The 23,193-nt window shown below is 48.3% G+C and overlaps 1 protein-coding gene across 6 annotated transcripts in view; it reads right to left on the bottom strand.

The window, feature by feature from the left end:
* Nucleotides 1-1,539: 1,539 nt before the first annotated feature.
* The window catches only part of TCEA3 (transcription elongation factor A3), a 47,336-nt gene continuing 25,682 nt past the window's right edge, over nucleotides 1,540-23,193 (bottom strand). For 3 of the 6 annotated variants that reach the window (XM_073007714.1, XM_073007710.1, XM_073007715.1), the window contains 6 exons: nucleotides 21,645-21,808; nucleotides 21,399-21,454; nucleotides 17,727-17,882; nucleotides 10,499-10,645; nucleotides 7,526-7,597; nucleotides 1,540-4,983 (listed from right to left, as the gene is read on the bottom strand). In XM_073007714.1, the coding sequence (XP_072863815.1) occupies nucleotides 4,927-4,983; nucleotides 7,526-7,597; nucleotides 10,499-10,645; nucleotides 17,727-17,882; nucleotides 21,399-21,454; nucleotides 21,645-21,808 (652 nt within the window). In that variant the 3' untranslated portion in view covers nucleotides 1,540-4,926. The remainder of the gene's footprint in view (nucleotides 4,984-7,525; nucleotides 7,598-10,498; nucleotides 10,646-17,726; nucleotides 17,883-21,398; nucleotides 21,455-21,644; nucleotides 21,809-23,193) is intronic. The other 3 variants (XM_073007711.1, XM_073007713.1, XM_073007712.1) reach the window with 3 other exon arrangements.

The raw sequence follows: 23,193 nt of genomic DNA, 5'->3' as shown, positions 1-23,193 counted from the left end.
GACTCCTAAAGTGCTGGGATTATAGGCATGAGCCACCGCACCCAGCCTATTTTCAAGTTCTTTTGGCCATAACATTCTGGTGAGCTCTTTCATTCCAAGCATGTTGCCTGTTTCGCCTCACTTGACCTTGTCTTTTTCCTCCCATACGGTAACCACCTCCCCTCCCCTCGGAAGCCCTCCTGGGTGGCAGAAGTGAATGCTAACTCGCTTGTAGTTCGCACCTTCTTCATCTTTGGTTATGAAGGAGATGGGGTTAAACCATGTGTTCCAGCCAACAGCGTGTGGAAAGACTGTGACAAGGAGGAGCACAGCATGTCGTGAAGAACTGAGAGAAGGCCAGTGTGATTGCAGCACAAAGTGCGGGGGCGGGCGAGGCACAGGCCCGCCCTGCAGGGCCTTGTAGACCTTGCCAAGAGCAGTGGTGGGGGGAGGGGGGGAGGAGGGTTTTAAATGGGAGTGTAGAGTGGGAGACTGTAAGGATCAGTTTTACAATGTGGAAAAGCCAGTTCCGGTCAGTTGTCATGGAGAGCATGAATTGGAGTGGATCCAGAGTGGACACGGGAAGGCCTGCAGGGAGGGTTTTGCCGCCTGCTGATGACAGTCTGTAGCCTGTTCATACTCTTTTGTGTCCTTTTGTGAATGTGAATGTATACTGTATAGATGTGTGGACTTGAGCTGACTTGTTCTTTTGCTGTTTAATCTGACTCATCTCCTTTGTAAATAGTAAGGTTATTGAGGGTGAAGATCAGTTTTCTTTCTCTTTTTTTTTTTTCTATGCTCTAAATCCCTATGCTATGACACAGGAAACACAATGGATATTTAGATTGTGACTACTGAAAATCGCCCCAAGGTGCCGCGTTTAAAAAACTCACCCAAGGTTGGCTGGGCGCGGTGGCTTACACCTGTAATCCCAGCACTTTGGGAGGCTGAGGCGGGCAGATCATGAGTTCAGGAGTTTGAGACCAGCCTGACCAACATGGTGAAACCCCATTTCTACTAAAAATACAAAAAAAAAAAAAAAAAAAAAAAAAAATTAGCCAGGCGTGGTGGCAGGCGCCTGTAATCTCAGCTGTCTGGGAGGCTGAGGCAGGAAAATTGCTTGAACCCGGGAGGTGGAGGTTGCAGTGAGCCGATATAGCGCCCCTACACTCCAGCCTGGGCGACAGTGCAAGACTCTGTCTCAAAAAAAAAAAAAAAAAAAAAAAAAAAAAAAAGCCTCACTCAAGGCCAGGCGTGGTGGTTCATGCCAGTAATCCCAGCACTTTGGGAGGCCGAGGCGGGCAGATCCCCTGAGGTCAGGAGTTTGAGACCAGCCTGACCAACATGGTGAAACCCCATCTCTATTAAAAGTACAAAAATTAGCCGGGTGTGGTGGTTCCAGTACTGGGGTTCCAGTACTTGGGAGGCTGAGGCAGGAGAATCTCTTGAACCCGGGAGATGGAGGTTGCAGTGAGCCGAGATCACGCCAGCCTGGGTGACAGAGCACTCCAGCCCGGGCAGCAGAGCAAGACTCTGTCTCAAAACAAAACAAAACAAAACTCACCCAAAAGTAACCTTTATTGGACTTATTAAATTGACAGTGGTTGCTTTTTGTTCTGCTTTTGGTTTCTAGACATTTGGATGGAGGATTAGATAATACAGAGAAAAATCTGGACATCTAAGGCCTGCCTACTCAAAGTGTGGTCTGTGGACCAGCTGCATTGGGTTAGAAATGAAAAATCAGCTGCGTGCGGTGGCTCATGCCTGTAATCCCAGCACTTTGAGAGGCTGAGGCAGGAGGATTGCTTGAGCCCAGGAGTTTGAGACCAGCCTCGACTACATAGGGAGACCCCATCTCTATAAAAAATAAAAAATTAGCCAGGTGTGGTGGTGCACGCCTGTAGCCCCAGATACTCCAGAGGCTGAGGTGGAAGGATCGCCTGACCCTAGGAGGTCAAGTCCACAGTGAGCCATGATGGCATTACTGCACTCCAGTCTGGAGTCTGGGCAACAGAGTGAGACCCTGTCTTAAAAAAAAAAAAAAAAAAGAGAGAAAGGAAAGAAAGAAATGAACAATCTCAAGGCCCACCCCAGACCCATTGAATTGGAATCTGCATTTCAGTACAATCCCCAGTGAATTCTCACCTGTATTAAAGTTTAAGAAACATCTGGGTTTCTAAGCAACATCCCCCTGCACGTCTGTGGATAATATTGGTCCCTCAGATGTATGTGGCATCTATCGCATCCCATCTGGTGTGGAAATCTGTGCCTATGGTTTCTTTCCCTGCCAGGTTGTGACTTCCTGGAAGGTAGGGGCTGATCGCTGTGTATAGCTCTGGATCTCTTTTTTTTTTTTTGAGACAGAGTCTCGCTCTGTCGCCCAGTGGCGCGATCTCGGCTCACTGCAAGCTCCGCCTCCCTGGTTTACGCCATTCTCCTGCCTCAGCCTCCCGAGTAGCTGGGACTACAGGCGCCCGCCACCATGCCCAGCTAGTTTTTTGCTATTTTATTTTAGTAGAGACAGGGTTTCACCGGGTTAGCCAGGATGGTCTCGATCTCCTGACCTCGTGATCCACCCGTCTCGGCCTCCCAAAGTGCTGGGATTACAGGCTTGAGCCACTGCGCCCGGCCAGCTCTGGATGTCTTATAGCACAATGACAGCAAGCAGAAGGCCTGGCTCTCTGTCCTGGCTCTGCCATTTATGAGCTCTTCGTGTTGTATCATCTGTGAGAGGATTTTCCATCTTTCCAAGGAAGGGATTCATCCCAAATCTAACTGTTTAAAACTCAGAGACAGACCAGGTGCAGTGGCTCACGTCTGTAATCCCAGCACTTTGGGAGGCCAAGGTGGGTGGATTACCTGAGGTCAGGAGTTCGAGACCAGCCTGGCCAACATGGTGAAACCCCGTCTCTACTAAAAATACAAAAAAAAAAAAAAAAAAAAAAAAAAAAAAAAATTAGCCAGGTGTGGTGGCGGGGGCCTGTAATCCCAGCTACTCAGGAGGCTGAGGCAGGAGAATCGCTTGAACCTAGGAGGCGGAGAGTACAGTGGGCCAAGATCATGCCATTTCACCCCAACCTAGGCAACAAGAAACTCCGTCTCAAACAGAAACAAAAATGTCAAAGATGAAGCCGGGCACAGTGGCTAAACCCCAGAACTCTGGGAGGCCAAAGTGGGTGGATCATTTGAGGTCAGGAATTCAAGACTAGCCTGGCCAACATGGTGAAACCCTGTCTGTAATAAAAATACAAAAACTAACTGGTGGTAATGGTGCGCGCCTGTAATCCCAGCTACTCAGGAGACTGAGGCAGGAGAATCGCTTGAACCTGGGAGGCGGAGGTTGCGGTGAGCCAAGATTGTGCCACTGCACTCCAGTCTGGGCGACAGAGAGAGACCCTATCTCAAAAATAAATAAATAAATAAATAGAAATAAATAAATAAAAGTCAAAGACAGTGGAAGACTCCTGTACCTAGTTTATTTCCCGGCTTCATCTACAGGAGAAGGCACTTATGGATGGAAGGAAGAAGACAGTAACCAATTCTAAAGTAAATGATGTCCAGGGTATATGAGGAACTTGGGTTGTAGTTGCCCCAACAGCTTCCTCAAGGCTTTTCTAGAAGTTTCTAGCTTTACCGAAAGTTCCTGTCAGCATCAAAAGCAAGCCAAGGCCAGGCATGGTGGCTCACACCTGTAATCCCACCACTTTGGGAGGCCGAGGAGGGTGGATCACTTGAGCCCAGGAATTCGAGACTAGCCTGGCCATCAGGGCAAAAACCCGTCTCTACTAAAAATATAAAAAATTAGCCAGGGTTAATGGCTCATGCCTGTAGTCCCAGCTACTCAGGAGGCTAAGACAGGAGAATTGCTTGAACCTAGGAGGTGGAAATTACAGTGAGCCGAGATCACACATTCCAGCCTCTAAAAAAGAAAAACAAAAACAAAAAAAGCAAGTCAATAATTATCATGGGAGAAGCATGGCAAAGTCTCTGTGCTCTGCAGATGTCTTGTGAAGCTCAGGTCACAGATGGAGTTGTGAGGGACACATTGCTAGGGCCTGGGTGGGTTCTGAGGCTCAGGACTTTCAAGGGGCCATGGAAGTCAGAGTGCTGCTGTAATCTTCACTCAGAAAGCCCAGCTCAAGAGGATTTGTTCCCTGCCTAGAGGGATATGATCTGGAGTCCTCAAAAGCCCCCACAGCCAGCTGTGAACAGGGAATAGCAAAGAGTTTGGGAAGAGATGAGGAAAGAGTAGGGAAGAAATATTTCTATTAGGTTACTGCAAAAGTAATTGCAAAAACCGCAATTACTTTTGCTGCAACCTAGTACATAGTATGGAAGTAATATCTGCTGAAGCCAAACGGTGTATCAGCTGTTCTGCACGTGTGACTCTGAAGTCGGGGAGCGGGTGAGCTTTGTGTTGATCTGGCATTTTTCAATTCAGAAAAAGGCTGGGAGATTCAGATGGGAGAGAAGGAACTCAAAGCAAAGGTCTGCCAGCCTACTGTCAAAGATACGACACCTCAGGTCTAACGTGCTGCAGTTTTATTTTTTCTTTTTCTTTTATTTTTGTAGAGATGGGGTCTTGCTATGTTGCCCGGGCTGGACTCAAACTTCTGGGGTCAAGTGATTCTCCCACCTCAGTCTCCAGGAGTTTGCATATTACAGCCATGAGCCACTGTGCCTGGTCCTCTGCAGTTTCTACAAGAGGTTCATCAATAAGATTCTCAGCATCATACTCCAATTAGGCTCCCCACTTAACCAATTGTTTCTAATGACCGATTATTAATTTGCAAGAGAATTCTTCCTTCAACTAATACCACCCCACTCAGAGTTCAGTATCTTCCTTCACTTTAATTTTTATTGCTTCTCCAGTTCAGACAGTTCAGCGCTTCCTCTTTGTTCTTCCTCACCTTGTTCATGGTGGTCCTGGCTGTTCCATCAGCAGAACTACAAAACCAGAAAGGCAACAAAATTTGAAAGGTTTCTCAGCATCCTCCAAGGAGGCTGTGGGGGAATATGAAAAAGAAGGTGGTGTCTGGAGCCACACAGACTAGAGTCCAAAGCCCAGCTCTGCCATTATTAGCTGTGTGATCTTGAACATACTACTCACCTGTAAAATGAGCTGATAATGCTGGTGAATGTGAGAATGATATCAGGTAATAAATGAATGGCGATTCGGTGCCAGGAATGTGCTGAGCTCTCAATTTATGATCAAGAACATCACTGGGATGACTACTAACAGGTTAGACTGTTAGTAGTCTAACAGTCTACTACTAACTTGGTTAGACTTTCAGTCTCCCACGTGGTAACAGAGACCATCTGGAAGTGTGTTCAGAAGCCTGTAGTTGTTACCTCTAGTGGATCCTGTCCCTCCAACCAGGAGGAATCAAGGAGGAGGAGCTGGATTTAGAGCATTCAGAATGTCCTTTCTCTAACAGTAACAAAATCACAAGAGCTACATTTATTGAGCATTTACTCTGTGCTAGGCAGTATTAACATGTATTAACTCATTTCCCCCTTACAATCACTCTGTGAGGTAGGCGCTAATACCACTCCCAATTTTTTTTTTTTCTGAGACGGAGTTTCACTTGTCACCCAGGTTGGAGTGCAGTGGCAAGATCTTGGCTCACCATAACCTCTGCCTCCCAAGTTCAAGCGACTCTCCTGCCTCAGCCTCCCGAGTAGCTGGGATTACAGGCGTGTGTCACCACACTTGGCTAATTTTGTATTTTTAGTAGAGACAGAGTTTCTCCATGTTGGTCGGGCTGGTCTCAAACTCCTTACCTTAGGTGATCCACTGGCCTCCCCAAGTGCTGGGATTACAGGTATGAGCCACTATGCCCGGCCTATCACTCCCATTTTACAGGTAAGGAAGCAGATCAGAGAGGTTAAGCGAGTTGCTCAAACTCCCATAATACTAATAGATGACATACCCAAAATAGTAAGAATAGTGGTTTTATGTACCAGGTATGTCTGTGCTCAGGGCCTTTTTTTTTTTGGTATGGTTGTATAATTTGTTGACTGCACAAAAGAGCCTGGCCAAAGGGGCAAGCTGAGGCTGAAACTTAGCCCCTGCTCTATTTGCTCTGTACCCTGGCATAAGGCTGTGTCACCTGGAGGAAGGGACACCTTTTCCTAATTTGACAAAGATGCCATATGAGCTCTCAAGGCCCTGTTAATGCTTTACATGTGTTACCTTCTCTAATCCTCAAAACAGCTCTGTGGGCTAGATATGAATACCCTCATTTTATAGATGAGGAAATCCAGGCTTAGTGAGTTCAAGTCACTGAGCTAAGTCACTTTGTAAGGGGTAAAGCTAGGATTCGAGCCTGATGCCAAATCCCATGCTCTAAACCAGTAGGCCACTATACTGACCCCATCCCTAAGTGCTCAATAAGTGAAAAAAGAAAAAATACATAATCATCTGGTTTTTACCTTTAAAAATATGGCAGTTCTAATGAGGCCCCAGTAAGGACTACTGAGGTCCTTAGTAAGAAAAAGAATTGATCAGGAAGTTGGAGCATCGGCTTTCAGTGCTCCAAACTGTGGCTTTATGCTTATTAACTATTTCTGTATTTCAATTTCCCTGTCTGAAAGTAAGAATAACATTATAAAGGAACAATTCTTGTAGTTGTTTGCAAAGTGTTTATGCATACGTAATAATCCTCATGTCAAAATGATCCTCACATCATCAACCCTGGGACAAAGGCATTCTTATTCCTCTTTCGCTCGAGGAGGTGAGTAACACGCTCAGGGTGAGTAGCACAGAATGGCACCTGAAGCCAGGGATCCTGACTTGTCTTGTACTCCTTGCTAAGTACCTTAGAACTTCTGGAGCACCTGTAGCCTGCCTGCTGGCCCAGACATCACATGGTGCACATACAAGTCGGAGAGCAGTTGGAAACTGACATTAGTCACGTGACCACACTCTGTTCCTTCAGGAGACTTGGCAGGAAGGAGCACTCTGGGAGGAGTCTTTGCTTGGCTCCCATGCCTGAAAACAACACTTCTGCCTTTGCAGAAGCTGGGGCGGTCTGAGTTACAGACTTGGGTAATGTAAGACTTCCAGAGCTTCCTTAGGAGGGAAGGATGACCTGGTGGGATTTAGGGTCAACTCCTTTCTGACAGGGCTCAGCCTTCCTGTTTCCCATCCCCGGCTGTGGCCAGGTTCAAAGGAAATACCATCTGTGGAAGCACTTTCCATAGAGGCGTGGTCCAAGTGCAGAATGTTTTTCCTCTCCTCTGTGGATCTCAGGAAGCCGATTCCATCTGTGCTCGAATGACAGACTTGCTCATCCTGTGATAAAATGTGGGCTGCTGCCCCCACCCCAGCTTGGTGCTCTTCTAAAATGAAAACATGCCTGTGTGTTCTCTTCCCATCTCCCCAGCAGCAGTCTGCCACTCTCTCTGGCTCTGCAGGCCTACTCTGTGCAGGCTGGCAAGCGCTGCCATGCACAAGGCCCCTTCTGGGATGTGGGTATACTACGCCTTATGCGGGCAAGGTATGTGGATGACAGGGAAGGGGGAAATATATAAACAAACAGACCTTCCAGCGATTGCCACATTCATTGCATAAGACAAAGGTAGTCATGGGCTCATCAGCACTGCGTGTCTGCACCTGAGAGAGAGAAGAACCACTCATGAAGTCACTTCGCTGTTCTAGGACCTGCCATGGCTCCCACTGTCTTTGGGAGTAGGTCCAAATCCCAGAGGTTGGCACTGATATTCCCACCCCATGTTGGCAATTTCCTTATCACTGACAGCTCCATAATATTAGTATCATGCTTTCCTCTCCTCTGGCAGTCCATCAGCTCACTCCCAGTATCTTACTGGCTTAACCTGGCCTTTTGTACTTTCACTCTTTGTTTTTGTTGTTGTCGTTGTTTGTTTTTTGTTTTGTTTTGTTTTTGACACTGTAGTCTCGCTCTGTTGCCCAGGCTGGAGTGCCGTGGTGCCATCTCGGCTCACTACAACCTCTGCCTCCTGGGTTCAAGTGATTCTCCTGCCTCAGCCTCCTGAATAGCTGGGATTACAGGCGCCCACCACCATGCCCAGCTAATTTGGACTTTCACTCTTGTTGATCACTCTTGTTGATCTTTCATAACAGATCTCTCTTCTCTTGCCTCAAGACTTATCTCCTACAGGAAGTATTCCTTGACTCACCCCTGAACACACCCTACTGGACACACTCACTAGAGTGAGCTGCAAGCAGGCTTAGTGGTCTAGTTCATCTTCCTTATTTTACTGGTGGAAGACCTGAGGCCCAGAGAGGAAAAGGGACCTAAATATCTTTGGGACTATTTAATATTATGTTTTCTCATCCTCTTAGCCTCATCATTCAGGTGCAGGAACCGGGTATCCCACAGTAAAGCCCTGGCATTTCCAGATTTAACAGCTCCTGTTTGGTTTCCTAAGGCCGACCTTGGCTGGCCATGACATGTAGCAAGTCATTACTTTGCTAACAATCAGCTATGAATGATGTCAACTGGGAATCTGTGGTGTGGGACGAGTTATGCCCGCCACCCTAGTTGAGTGAGCCCCAGCAGCCCAGCAGTCCGCCAGGCGTACACAGCTTAGCGCAGCCTGGTCACTGGATAGCAGTGACCAGCAGAAAGAAAACTTTGCTAGTGGGCAGTTTACTTCTAGAAAGAAGTGAGGCACAGGAAGTGCATCACTCCACATGGAAAGGTGCTTGGGAGAGAGCAGAAGCTTGCACAAACATCTCCGAATTCCAGACCTGGAATTCTCCAAGGGACTCCTCCAGAATGGCAAGGCTGACTGCATTTCTGCCCTGGCCACAGAATGCCGCAGGCAAGGTGCCCTTGATAAATGGTGTGTGCCGAACAGACGGAGAACTCTGAATAGAGTTGTAGAATAACTAGACACCAGTGAGAATCCAAGGATATTTGTGCTGTAAGGGCGTACCATGTGCAACCCAGAAAGAGGAGGCCATTCTCTGGTTTTAAGAGAAGGGGCCTTGGCCAGGCACAGTGGCTCAAGCCTGTAATCCCAGCACTTTGGGAGGCCGAGACGGGTGGATCACGAGGTCAGGAGATCGAGACCATCCTGGCTAACCCGGTGAAACCCCGTCTCTACTAAAAAAATACAAAAAACTAGCCGGGCGAGGTGGCCGGCGCCTGTAGTCCCAGCTACTGGGGAGGCTGAGGCAGGAGAATGGCGTAAATCCGGGAGGCAGAGCTTGCAGTGAGCTGAGATCCGGCCACTGCACTCCAGCCTGGGCGACAGAGCGAGACTCCGTCTCAAAAAAAAAAAAAAAAAAAAAAGGGGCCTCCACAGCCTTCCCAAGTTCCCCATGCCAAGGCAATTGTCTTCAACTGTAGGAATCAGAGCTAAAGCCCTTAGGCTTTATTGACCAAGTTAGCTGGATTGCAGGCAGAAAGGTCTGGATCTGGTTTATTACTATCTCTGACACTAGCCTGCTCTGCCACCTTGGGCAAGGCTAAAAAGCCCATCTGTGGCTTGTGTGGGCCTCAGTTTTCCTGGGTGTGTAATGAGGGAGCTGGGTTTCACATTGCCAAGTTCCCTTTCAACTGTCTGGGACTCTTCAGCCGCCATGAGTCTGATTCTTCTTCTTGTCACTTCAGGGCAGACGAGAACACACCGACCAAGCCTCATAGACACATAGTGGGATGATTCTAAACTCAGAACATTGTCCAGAAGCCACAGATGCATCACGTTAGTGTACCAAGGCTCGCCCTTCTCTCTGCAGCCTGGAGAGTTTTTAAGGTTTTCTTTGTTTTGTTGAGACAGGGTCTCGTTCTGTCACCCAGGCAGAAGTGCAGTGGTGCAATCACGGCTCTCTGCAGCCTCAATTCACTGGAGCCGCAACCTCCTGGGCTCCAGTGATTCTCATGCCTCATCACCACCCATTCCCCCTCGCATCCAGTAGCTGGGACTACAGGCATGCCCCACCAAGCCTGGCTAATTTTTGTATTTTTAGTAGAGATGACGTTTCACCAGGTTGCCCAGGCTGCACTCAAACTCCCAGGTTCAAGCTGTCCGCCTGCCTCGGCCTCTCAAAAGTGCTGAGATTATAGGTGTGAGCCACTGAGCTGGCCCAGCCTAGAGAGGTTTTTTTGTTGTTGTTTGTTTGTTTTGAGACAGAGTCTCACTCTGTCACCCAGGCTGGAGTACAGTAGTGCAATCTTGGCTCACTGTAGCCTCCGCCTCCCAGGTTCCAGTGATTCTCCTGCCTCAGCCTCCAGGGTAGCTGGGATTACAGGCATGTGCCACTATGCCCGGCTAATTTTTGTATTTTTAGTAGAGATGGGGTTTCACCATGTTGGCCAGGCTGGTCTCGAACTCCTGACCTCAGGTGATCCACTCACCTTGGCCTCCCAAAGTGCTGGGATTACAGACGTGAGCCACTGCACCCGGCCAAGCTTAGAGAGTTTTCACCCTTTCTCCCCTCTGACTCTTCCCTAAGCTTCTCTCTGGTTTTCCATCTGTCTGCCCCTGCGCCTCCTGCGCCTCCAGCCCGTCCCCTCACTGTCCATACCTGGTTATAGGTGCAGTTCTTCTTCTTGCATTTACTGCACTGGAAGAGGTCAGTGGTGGTGCCGCCGGTCTTGGCCATCTGGTGCTCACGGATGGCCTCCTGGGTCATGGCATTCCTCAACTCCCTCAGTTCATCACTGGCCATTTCCTGGAGAAAAAAAGAGCTTGCCCTTCAGGGCTGAGGGGTCACAGGGGCCCTGCCCCACACCCAGTTTCTAGAGAGCCTGAACAGAAGAGGAGCTAACATGCTTTACTGACTGCAAGGAGCTGGAGGGAGGCCTGGATTCCAGGTCTTGCCCCAGCTGGGAGAAAGCTGTCCCCGCAGAGTCCCCTGCCGCCCACGACTGGAAGGTCATAAGGCACATTTAGGAGAGCAGCAGGCAAACAGCCTCTGCCCAAGGACAAGCACTCTTGTGTACATTTCTTCAGATCTGGGGCTCATCCTGCCTGCCAGGACCTTGGCCTTGGCCTGAAGCCTCCTGCTTGAGCTGCTTGATCACTGCCACCTGGTCTATGATGTTCCCCTTAGCCTTCCTCTCTGGACTTGACCCAGTGCTCTTTTACGCTGTGATCACTGCCCTGCTGTTCTGCTTCGTGGGAACCCTGGCACAACTACCCATGACTTCCTGCTGCTACCCCCACCCTGAAGCTCCTGGGCTCACACAACTAACTGCTCATCTGTGAGCATGCATCACCCACGCCTTTGCCTTCTCTGTCCATCTCCCTGGCCACTTGTCTCCCCTTAAGCCTCTGCCAGAGGAGAGCAGAGAGGGTGACAGTCAAACTGCAGAGAGCTCCAGTTAAGGGTTGGTGGAAGGGGAAGGAGGGTGGCTGATGCGAATGTCAAAATGAGGATTTTAAACATTTTTTTTGAGACGGAGTCTCGCTCTGTCACCAGGCTGGAGTGCAGTGGTGCTATCTCAGCTCACTGCAACCTCCACCTCCCGGGTTCAAGCGATTCTGCCTCAGCCTCCTGAGTAGCTGGGACTACAGGCGCCTGCCACCACGCCCAGCTAATCTTTGTATTTTTCATAGAGACGGAGTTTCATCATGTTGGTCAGGATGGTCTCGATCTCCTGACCTCGTGATCCACCCGCTTCGGCCTCCCAAAGTGCTGGGATTACAGGTGTGAGCCACCGCGCCTGTCCTAAACTTTTTCATTGTTGCTATCTGTCAGGACTCCTTAAACCATGGAGAAGAAAGCTGGCATAAAGGTCAAAGCATTTTAGTGTGCTCGCCTTTCATGATAACCACTTAGGCTTCTTGATAAAATGCAGATTCCTATGAATCTGAATTGCTAAGGGCAGGCCCAGGAATATGCATTTTTAAAAGTTATTTATTTATTTATTTATTTTTGGGACAGGGTCTTGCTGTCACCTAGGCTGGAGTGCAGTGGTGCGATGACTCACAGCAGCCTCAACCTCCCCAGGCTCAAGTGATTCTCCCACCTCAGTCTCCCAAGTAGCTGGGACTACAGGCATGCACCATCAAACCTGGGTAATTTTTTTTTTTTTTTTTGTATTTTTTGGTAGAGATGGGGTTTTACCACATTGCCCAGGCCGGTCTCCTGCGCTCAAGCTATCTGCCTACTTTGGACTCCCGAAGTGCTGGGATTACAGGTGTGAGCCACTGCACCTGGCCAGAATATGCATTTTCACTAGTGTCCTCAAGTTATTCTGGTACATATTAATTTTTAAAGTCCTAGTGTGTTAAATTCAAAGGCTAGGCCCTAACCAATGGCAGGAGAATATAGAAAAGCAAGTCAATGAAAGTCATTTACCCATATGAGTAAAAAGTAGCTGACTTTAATTTGGGGGGATTTTCCAGAGCACAAAGCATTTGCCCATTCAAAATTTACTGGATGTGGCAGGGTGCAGTGGCTTACACCTGTAATCCCAGCACTTTGGGAGGCCAAGACGGGAGGATCACCTGAGGTCAGGAGTTCAGGACCAGCCAGGCCAACATGGTGAAACCCCATCTGTACTAAAAATACAAAAAAATTAGCTGGGTGTGGTGGCAGCCACCTGTAATCCCAGCTACTCGGGAGGCTGAGACAGGACAATTGCTTGAACCTGGGAAGTGTAGGTTGCAGTGAGCTGAGACTGCACCATTGCACTCCAGCCTGGGCAACAAGAGCAAGAGTCCATCTAAAAAAAAAAAAAAAAAAAAAAAAAAGCCAGGCATGGTGGTGCACGCCTGTAATCTCAGCTATTCAGGAGGCTGAGGCAGGAGAACTGCTTGAACCTGGGAGGTGGAGAGTGGAGTGAGCCGAGATCGCATCACTGCACTCCAGCTTGGGCGACAGAGCAAGACTCTGTCTCAAAAAACAAAAACAAAATCTACTGGATGCCAATTTATTGAATGCCTTTAACTGTATCAGTGTAATCAGTAAATCAGCTTTGGTTGTGGGGATGCCTCGATTTGTAGCGTTTGTCAGCTTCCGGGGGACAAAATGCTATGGTCAATGGGACAAAATTCCATGGCCAATTTCAAGCTGCTAATGTGATATAACTGAACGCAGAGTTGGGAAGAGCTACACATCACCAGCTCCCTTGAGCTGGTAGGAGCTAGCTCAAGCATGCTACTGCCTCTGAGTCCAACGGATTCAAAAAGGAAGATCTGGTTCCTCCTCCCAAGTAGTGCTAATCCGGTAGGGTAGCCAAGCATTTACATAGGATTGCAAGAGAGGGAAGGAAGTACTAAAGCCAAGGTGTATAAGGTGCAGGGGAAAGCAGCAGGGTATAGTGGTTCACTGTTTGGGGTCTGGTGGGTCATGAAGAAGCTAGTACTTTAACCAGTCTTGAAAGATAGGAGTTCCCGGGGTGGGTGGTGGCACATTCCAGACAAATAAAACAGCAGGGCCAGGCACAGTGGCTCACACATGTAATCTCAGCACTCTGGGAAGCCGAGGCGGGCAGATCACCTGAGGTCAGGAGTTTGAGACCAACCTGACCAACATGGCGAAACTTTGTCTCTACTAAAAACAGAAAAATTAGCCAGGCATGATTACATGGTTACATGGTTACAGGTGCATGCCTGTAGTCCCAACTACTTGGGAGGCTGAGGCAGGAGAATCTCTTGAACCTGGGAGGTGGAGGTTGCAGTGAGCTGAGATCATGCCATTGCACTCCAACCTGGGTGACAGCCAGACTCCATCTCAAAAGAAAAACAAAACAAAACAAAACAAATAAACAAACAACAAAACCCAAAAAAACAGCAGGCACAAAAGAGCAGAGGACAAGAATAGCACGTTTGGGTAAAAGTATTTGGGGTAGGTTCAAGTCGAGTGCGGGAGATGTGGCTGGAGGTCAGATTGTGAAAGGAAGGTCTTGTGTGCCAGCTGAGATATAGAGAACAGAAAAATCTATCCAGCCACACGCCAATCCATTTACTTCTCTGCCCTGCCTTATTAGAATGAGGCAGCATCAGAGACACAGAGAACAGGTACAATACGGTAGAAAATAAGGTAGAAAATGAGGGCAATGAGAGTCAGAGACCACAATTCGATCCCTGTTTGTTGAGCCCTGTGAAGTACCAGACACTGTTGTCAGTGCTGGGTGGACTGTGAATGTTGGTTCTCGGGGCACTGACAGGATGGTATGTCCACTCAGCAGTGCTCATGGGTGTCTCAGAACCTACTGCATTCTTTGCTATGTCTGGGTAGGGAAGAAAAGAGAAGAAGGAAGAATGAGGGAGTCAGATGAACAAGGAAAGAGGCATAAACAGGGAGTCGGGGAAGGGAATGCTGAGAGAGACACCGTCCGCATGGGTCCTGATGGGAGCTTCCCAGCACAGCAGGCAGCCCAAGCCCAAGCTAAGATTTTTCTTTTTTTTTCTTTTCTTTTCTTTTTTTTGAGACGGAGTCTCACTCTGTCGCCCAGGCTGGGAGTGCAGTGGCAGGATCTCAGCTTACTGCAACCTCTGCCTCCTTGGTTCAAGCGATTCTCCTGCCTCAGCCTCCCGAGTAGCTGAGACTACAGGTGTGTGCCACCACACCCGGTTAATTTTTGTATTTTTAGTAGAGACAGGGTTTTGCCATCTTGATCTCCTGAGCTCAGGAGTTCTGCCCAACTCGGCCTCCCAAAGTGCTGGGATTACAAGCATGAGCCACCTCACCCGGCCTGTTGAAATCCTAACCCCAAGGTAAGGGTTATTAGGGGGTCTTTGGGAGGTGATTAGCTCTCAAGGGCAGAGCCCTGGTGCAGGGGATTAGTGCCCCTCTAATAGGAGCCTGAGAAAGACCCCTCCACCATGTGAGGTTACAGTGAGAAGATGGCTGTCTATAAGGAAGCAGGCCCTCAATAGACACTGAATCTGCTGGTGCCCTGATCTTGCAGTATCCAATCTCTAGAGATGTGAGAATTAGGCCAGGCACGATGGCTCACACCTGTAATCCCAGCATTTTGGGAGGCTGAGGCGGGTGGATCACCTGAGGTCAGGAGTTCGAGACCAGCCTGGCCAACATGGTGAAACCCCATCTCTACTAAAAATACAAAAATTAGCTGGGCGTGGTGGCGCGCACCTGTAATCCCAGCTATCAGGGAGGTTGAGGCAGGAGAATCGCTTGAACCTGGGAGGCGGAGGCTGCAGTGAGCCCAGATTGTGTCACTACACTCCAACCTGGGCAAAAGAGTGAGGTTCCATCTCAAAAAAAAACACACACACAAAAACAAGCAAACAAACAAACAAAAGAAATGTGAGGAATAAATGCCTGTTGTTTATAAACCACCCAAGCGATGGTATTTCGTTATAGCAGCCTGAACTGACGAAAGACACACTGTAAAGCCAAGTTGCAATTTATAACTCCAGGCATATGCTGCTATCTACCCAAAAAGATCAGATCTTTAAATCAGGCAGAAAGATAACCCTGGTCTACCTGTGCCAAGTTCCCCATCTTATCCTAACGCCAAGGCTCTTTGCTGTTTGTTTTGGGTATCTGAGGAAAGCAGTGAACCCTCTCCTCAGAAGAATGTACGTACACACACTACATAACACAGACACACACTTCCACATGCCACACATATGCTAATCACACACCACACATGTACTTCACATGACACATCATACACACACACTCCACACATCATACACAATGCGCCACACATCATGCACACACACTCCACATATCACACACACTCCACACATCATACACACACACTTCACACATCATACACAAAACACACACACTCCACACATCATACACACACACTTCACACATCATACACAAAACACACACACTCCACACATCATGCACACACACTCCACACATCATACACAAAACACACACACTCCACACATCATACACACACACTCCACACATCATACACACCACACACACTCCACACATCATACACACCACACACACTCCACACATCATGCACACACACTCCACACATCATACACACACTCCACACATCATACACACACTCCACACATCATACACACACACTCCACACATCATACACACACTCCACACATCATACACACACACTCCACACATCATACACACACACTCCACACATCATACACACACTTCACACATCATACACACACACTCCACACATCATACACAATGCGCCACACATCATGCACACACACTCCACACATCATACATACATACTCCACACATCATACACACACACTTCACACATCATACATACACACTCCACACAGCATACACAATACATACATACTCCACACATCATACACACCACACACACTCCACACATCATACACATACACTCCACACATCATACACAAAACACACACACTCCACACATCATACACACCACACACACGCCACACATCATACACACACTCCACACATCATAGACAATATACACATACTCCACACATCATACACACACACTCCACACATCATACACACACTCCACACATCATACACAATACATACATACTCCACACATCATACACAATGCACACACTCCACACATCATACACACCACTCACACTCCACACATCATACACAATACACTCACACATCATACACACCACACACACTCCATACATCATACATACCACACACATATACTAAACACCAAACACACCTCACACATCATACACACCACACACACACACACACACTCCACACATCATATACACCAGTGGTCCCCAACCTTTTTGGCACCAGGGACTGGTTTCCTGGAAGACAGTTTTTCCATAGACGGGGTGGGGGATGGTTTCAGGATGATTCAAGTACATTACATTTATTGTGCACTTTATTTCTATTATTATTACATTGTGATATAGATAATGAAATAACTATCCAACTCACCATAATGTAGAATCAGTGGGAGCCCTGAGATCCCTTGTTTTCCTGCAACTAGATGGTCCCCACTTGGGGTGCTGGGAGACAGTGACAGATCATCAGGCATTAGATTCTATTGAGGAGCATGCAACCTAGATCCCTCGCATGCACAGTTCACAATAGGGTTCATGCTCCCATGAGAATCTAATGCCGCCACTGATCTGACAGGAGGCGGAGCTCAGGCAGAAATGTGAGTGATGGGGAGAGGCTGTAAACACAGATGAAGCTTCGCTAGCTTGCCCACTGCTCACCTCCTGTTGTGTGGCCTGGTTCCCAACAGGTACCAGCCAGTGGCCCGAGGGTTGGGGATCCCTAATATATACCATGCACACATGCTCCATACATACATACACATACATACCACACATACTCCACATACACATGCCACACACGCACTCCACATATACACACCACACACATACCCCACACATACACACCACACACGCACCCCACATATACCCCTACACACCTCACACGTCATATGTACCACACGGACACGCACTCCACACGTACAGCCCCCACGCACTCTGCACAATCTAGCTCTGGGGCCAGACAGCTTGCCTCCTGGCCTCAGCTGTTTCTAGCTGTGTGCATGGGCAAATCCATTTACTCCTCTGAGCCTCAGGATCCTCATCTGTAGAATGGGGATAATACACCTTTCTATCTCAGTTGGTGTGAACAACTTGGCCAATTCGCTGAACATGCTTAGCACAGCACTTAGAACCTATTAGCTGTGTTCAGGATTCTGCTAGCCCAGAGCCCGGTGGGGAGGCTGTGATGAGGCTGGTTGGAAAAGCTCCCTGGCTCATTGCTGCTGAGTCACGAGCCACTGACCCTCTGCACTAGGCAGGGCTGGGGGGACCTGGCTTCCTGCCCCACCATGCAGACGCCCTGCTCTCACCTCTGCTGTCATCTTGGCTATGAGCCCTGCAGAGATGGCCCCACTGAGCACATTCCGCCGCAGGCCGGGGTTCCTGGGGTCCTTGAGGTTGCTAATGCGGCTGCGCACGCGGTTCCGGTACTTCATGTCTGTGCTCTTGAGCTCTTGGTAGATATGTGACACAGTCAAGGGCCAGCCAGCCACTCGTGGAGGGGCACGGAAGGGTGCAGGCCTGGCCCTGATGCATGAGGAGCTCCAGGACCCTCTCTTCCTATCCCTGGATTTCTACAGGGGTTGGGCCCCTCTTTTGTGACCTCTGACTCCCCAAGTGGGGATCTCTCTTGGGCATTTGTGGTCAGCCAAGTATCAGAGACAGAAAACAGTCTCTGGGGTAAGATCAGATCATAGCAAGCACTATAGTGTCAGGGACACCAGGACCCTGGGTTTGTCTGAGCCTCTTGTGTGACCTCAGGTGAGTCACACAACCTCTATACGCCTGAGTTTCCTTATTTATAAAATACAAGGATTCTGTGAACTAAGCCACACGATGCAGTAGTGTGGTGTCTGGGATATATCAAATGCTCAACATACATGGGCTGCTAAGATGATGACAAGGATGCAGAGAACTTCTAGTTGGGAAGGGCCCCTGGAGGTTGTGAGTCCTGCTGTCAGAGGAAAAGATTAAGAGCCACATGTTTAAGATTCTAAGAAGCCTTATTGCAAAAAAGAAACCACTGAGCTTTGTTTAATCTGGTGTTCCCAATACATTTGATTAAATAGAGTCCCCGTCCCCTCCATCCTTTCTGCTACAAGACCTGTTACCATCCCATGGAACCCACGCTGGGAATTGCTGGTCAGAGTTACTTCTCCCATTAATAGATGAGGCAGCTGAGGCTTAGAAAGGGTGCAGGCCCTTGCTCAAGGCCATGGGGCAAATTCCCGGCAGAGACAGGGCTGGAAGCCAGACCCCTCCTGACGGTAACACTCTCTCCACTCACCCGGCAGGAAGTCACCCCTGGCCACCAACCACAGTGAGTTTCTGTCCAAATACTGCATCCTAGGCAGGCTTCCGAGCCTCCCACTCCCTCCACCCTCTGGAGGAGCTCGGGGAACACAGCCTCATTTTCTTGGTCTCCTGAGCCAAGGAAGATCAGGAAGACAAAGCTGTTGCTGGGAATAACCATATACAAGAAAGCGACTGCGGGGAATGTGGAAAAATGAAAACAGATGACTTGCTAGAAGTGGTGGGAGGGGAGGTGGTATTCTTTCTTTATTCTGTTATTGTTTTAATGCTGTCTGTACAATAAAAGTGTGAAAAGCAAAGAATATGCCACAATGCATGTGAAAGCCAAAAAATGTGTTTTAAAATGTGCCACATGGGATTCCTCGGGTGTACTGATATGTGGAGCCAGCAGGGCTGGCGATATTTCACCAGTCTCTGACTCCGTCTCCATGCCCCAAGGTCACAGGAGGGGACGAGGTGGAGAGCAGTCCCAGGGGGCACTGGCCCCTCAGAGGAACTTTTGGCTGCATTGTTAGCACAGGGCCACTCCAAAGAGCACAGATCTATTTTAGGACACAGAGCAGTCAAGCCCCCAAATGTACCCTCCCCCTGACCTCCAGCTAGCTAAGAACAAAGAGCTAAAGGGTTTGATGGAGCTTTGATTTCCTCTCCTTTAGAACAGGGACATTCAGGCCGGGCGCAGTGGCTCACACCTGTAATCCCAGCACTTTGTGAGGCTGAGGAGGGCGGATCACCTGAGGTCAGGAGTTCGAGACCAGCCTGGGCAACATGGTGTAACCCCATCTCTACTAAAAATACAACAAAATTAGCCAGGTGTGGTGGTGGGCACCTGTAATCCCAGCTACTTGGGAGGCTGAGGCAGGAGAACCACTTGAACCCAGAAGACAGAGGTTGCAGCGAGCAGAGATCATGCCACTGCACTCCAGCCTGGGCAACAGAGCGAGACTCCATCTCAAAAAAAAAAAAAGGAACAAAAAAAGTGGATGGAGGAAAGACTGGGAGTGGAACTTTGTAGTGGACCATCTGCTGTTGTTTCAAACTGGGCTTAAAGGTGAAAAGGACCTGCTTGGAGGGATGACTGTTCAGGAGAAAATGAAGATGAAACTTGTGATAGTTCTGATACCTTGTGTTCTGCCTTCCTGAATTAATGGGAAATGATGAAAATGTACTTTTTGAGGTGCTGAATGGCTCCAGACTTGTTGAGGTATTGCTGATTAATCATTAAATGAGAGTAGAGAGAAACCACCAGAAAATGAGTTGGAGGGAATTAGGGTAGGCCACAGGCAGGAGATGGAAACGCAAATTTGTCGTCTGCAGATCGGCCCCTGCCCCTCCCCAACAGACCTTGCTGAACTCCGCAGGTAGAGCCCAGGAGCCCTCAAAAGGGTCGCTTGCATCTCGGTGTGACACTTAGACTTCCTGTCTCCTGATTGCCTCCCTGCTCCAACACCATGCAAACCTTTGTCTCTAGTAAAAGAAGCTCCATGTTTTCATTCAATGGGGGCCAAGTGAGGAGGGAATTTTTTTCTCCCAAGCCAAACATCTTTTGGTGCAAGAGATCTATTAATATATCCCAGTGGTGGTCACCTCTCCTGTCTACACAAGGCCCCTTTCAGGTGATAAGTTGGGGAGCAGGGGGCACATCGAAAGGGTTCAGTAGATGGAATCCAAAGACAAAGTCTCTAGTCCCGCTTTGACACCGAGCAGTTCTGAGCCTCAGACTCCTCTTCCGTAAAATGGGAACCATCCCTGCCTCACAGAGAATGTTGTGAGAGCTAACAGAGGTAGGAATTGTCAATTGGCCATTGCAGTGCTTGATATATATTTGGGAGTAAAAAAATGGGGCAGGGGGTGCTGGGCATGGTGGCTCACGCCAGTAATCCCAGCACTTTGGGAGGCAAAGCAGGGGTGCATCACCTGAGGTCAGGAGTCCGAGACCAGCCTGACCAACATCGTGAAACCCATCTCTACTAAAAATACAAAATTAGCCAGGTGTGATGGTGCATGCCTGTAATTCCAGCTACTTGAGAGGCTGAGGCAGGAGAATTGCTTGAACTCAGAAGTTGTAGGTTGCAGGGAGGCGAGATTGCGCCATTGCACTCCAGCCTGGGCAACGAGCGAAACTCCGTCTCAACAACAACAAAAAAAGGGGAGCTGTTAACATCAAAGGATGGGAGAAGGGAAAAGGCTGAGCATGAGAAATGCTGACCTCTCAGTCTAGTCTGTTCTTGGAGGTAACGACTTGACCAACTGAGGCACGCTATTACACAGCCTAGCTGGCACAGCTGCTGAGCCTCCAGGTTCCAGGGTCACACTTTCTGGGTTCAGATCCCATCTCTGCTACTACTGTTAGCTGTATGGGCTTTGGGAAATGATTCGACCTCTCTGAGTCTCGGTGACTTCACCCATGAAACTGGATAAATCAGGGAACCTAGCCTGTGGGGTTGTTATCAACACTAAATGAGGTACTGCTCATTTTCAAGTTTTGCTGGCAGGTGTAAAATAATAATGAATGTTAGATAGAATTAAGAGCTCTGGTTCAGGGGCAGAGCAGGGGCTGTTCCTGGAGCCCTTCCTCTCCTTCCTCACTCTCCCAGCTCACTTGCACCTTGGAGGGGTGCTGCTAGACGGTCCAGACACCCACAGCCCTGGCACAATTCAAGGATATGATCTTCGATTTCTGATGCCATCTTGTCACAGTTGACTCCATAGTCCTTGTAATCATCTAAAAGAGATTCGAGAAATACAGGTATCAGCCAGACACAACATAGGCAGTGAAGCCTGCTTGTGCCAGGAACTACAGTGTTCCTGTACCATACCCAGGGGTGCTGAGAAAGACTGAATCTCATCTGCCCTTGGCAAGATTGGGAAAAGGAACCCCTTCCCTCCCTCATCCCTAGCCCAGGCTCTCTCACCGTCCACCTTCAGGGCTGCTGACAGCATCTCCACACACTTGTCCCGGACAGAGTCCCCTGTGAGATAGCAGGGGGCCAGGAGACAGATGGAGGAGGCAAACGTGGGGGTCAAGGGGCTGCTAGGTGTTCTGGGGCTCTCCGCTTTTGATTTGCTGCTGTTTGATCTGAGGATGACAATCAGTAACAGACATTTGACATTAAGAGAGTAAAGCATTTATTGAGCAGCATTCTAGATGTCTTGATGGATGATCTCCTATAATCCTCATAACCCAATGAGGTAGATACTATTTTAGGCATTTGACATGGATCATCTCATTTAATCCTCGTGACAACCCCATGAGGTTGATACTATTCTTATCCCCATTTGAGAGACGCATTTTAAAGTGCATGGTAGAGAAAGATGTATCTAAAGGTGCACTTGGCTCAGGTCACACTTCGACGAACCAGTAGAAACAGAATTCAAACCCAGGCAGCTGGCTCTTAACCAGCCACTGTGCTTTCCTCATTGTAGAACAGTGTAACGCCACCAAGAATTATATGCAATTGATTATGCACTGTGCTAGCTGCTATCTATGCTCTCCTAAATGTATGAACTGTTTATTCACTCATTCACTAAATATTTATTAGACACCTATTCTCCAGGCACTTGCCAAGAACAAGGGATAATGCAGATAAGTCAGCAAAGCTCCTTCCCTCAAGGGGCTTACAATCTAGTGAATAGCGACTATCTACCACCATTTAAAAGGGCTGGCTTTACTGGATGGCAGAACTGTGCCAGGCACTTTACAAGAATTTTCCAATTTAATCTTCATACCCGTCCCAGGAGGTAGATACTCTCATCATCCCCATTTAAAGATGAGGAAATAAACCCAGAGAGGTACACCACTGAGATTTGCCTAAGGCTACACACCACCACGATTTGAACCCACATTTTTCTAATTCCAACACTTATGCTCTTTTATTAATTTATTTTATTTTTTGAGATAGGCTCTCTCTCTGTCACCCAGGCTGGAGTGCAGTGGTGCAATCATGGCTCACTATAACCTTGACCTCCTGGGCTCAGACAATCCTCCCACCTCAACCCCCAGGGAGCTGGGACCACAGAAGCACGCCATCATGCCTGGCTAATTTTTACATTTTTTTGTGGAGATGGGATCTCACCATGTTGCACAGGCTGATCTAAAACTCCTGGGCTCAAGCAATCCACCTGCCTCGGCCTTCCAAAGGGCTGGGATTACAAGTGTGAGCCACCACACCCAGTCAACACCTATGCTATAATCTATGATGTACTATCCAAGAATGATCTCATTCTGGTTTTGTTTAAAGTGTATATGTGTGTGTGTGTGTGTGTGTGTGTATGCATATATGCACAGACATTTAGAAGGCTAACTATGTGGCTCAAGCTGTCATAACAAAATATCAGACTGGGTAGCTTTGCTAACAGAATTTATTTCTCATGGTTCTGGAGGCTGGGAAGCCCAAGATCAAGTTGCTGGCCAATTTGCTTTCAGGTGAGGGCTCTCTCTTTGCTTGCGAATGGCAATCTTCT

The sequence above is a fragment of the Chlorocebus sabaeus genome, chromosome 20 (genome assembly GCF_047675955.1).
Source record: "Chlorocebus sabaeus isolate Y175 chromosome 20, mChlSab1.0.hap1, whole genome shotgun sequence".
Taxonomy (NCBI): domain Eukaryota; kingdom Metazoa; phylum Chordata; class Mammalia; order Primates; family Cercopithecidae; genus Chlorocebus; species Chlorocebus sabaeus.
Note: the sequence above shows the minus strand (reverse complement) of the source record. Positions and strands in the feature narration are given on the sequence as shown.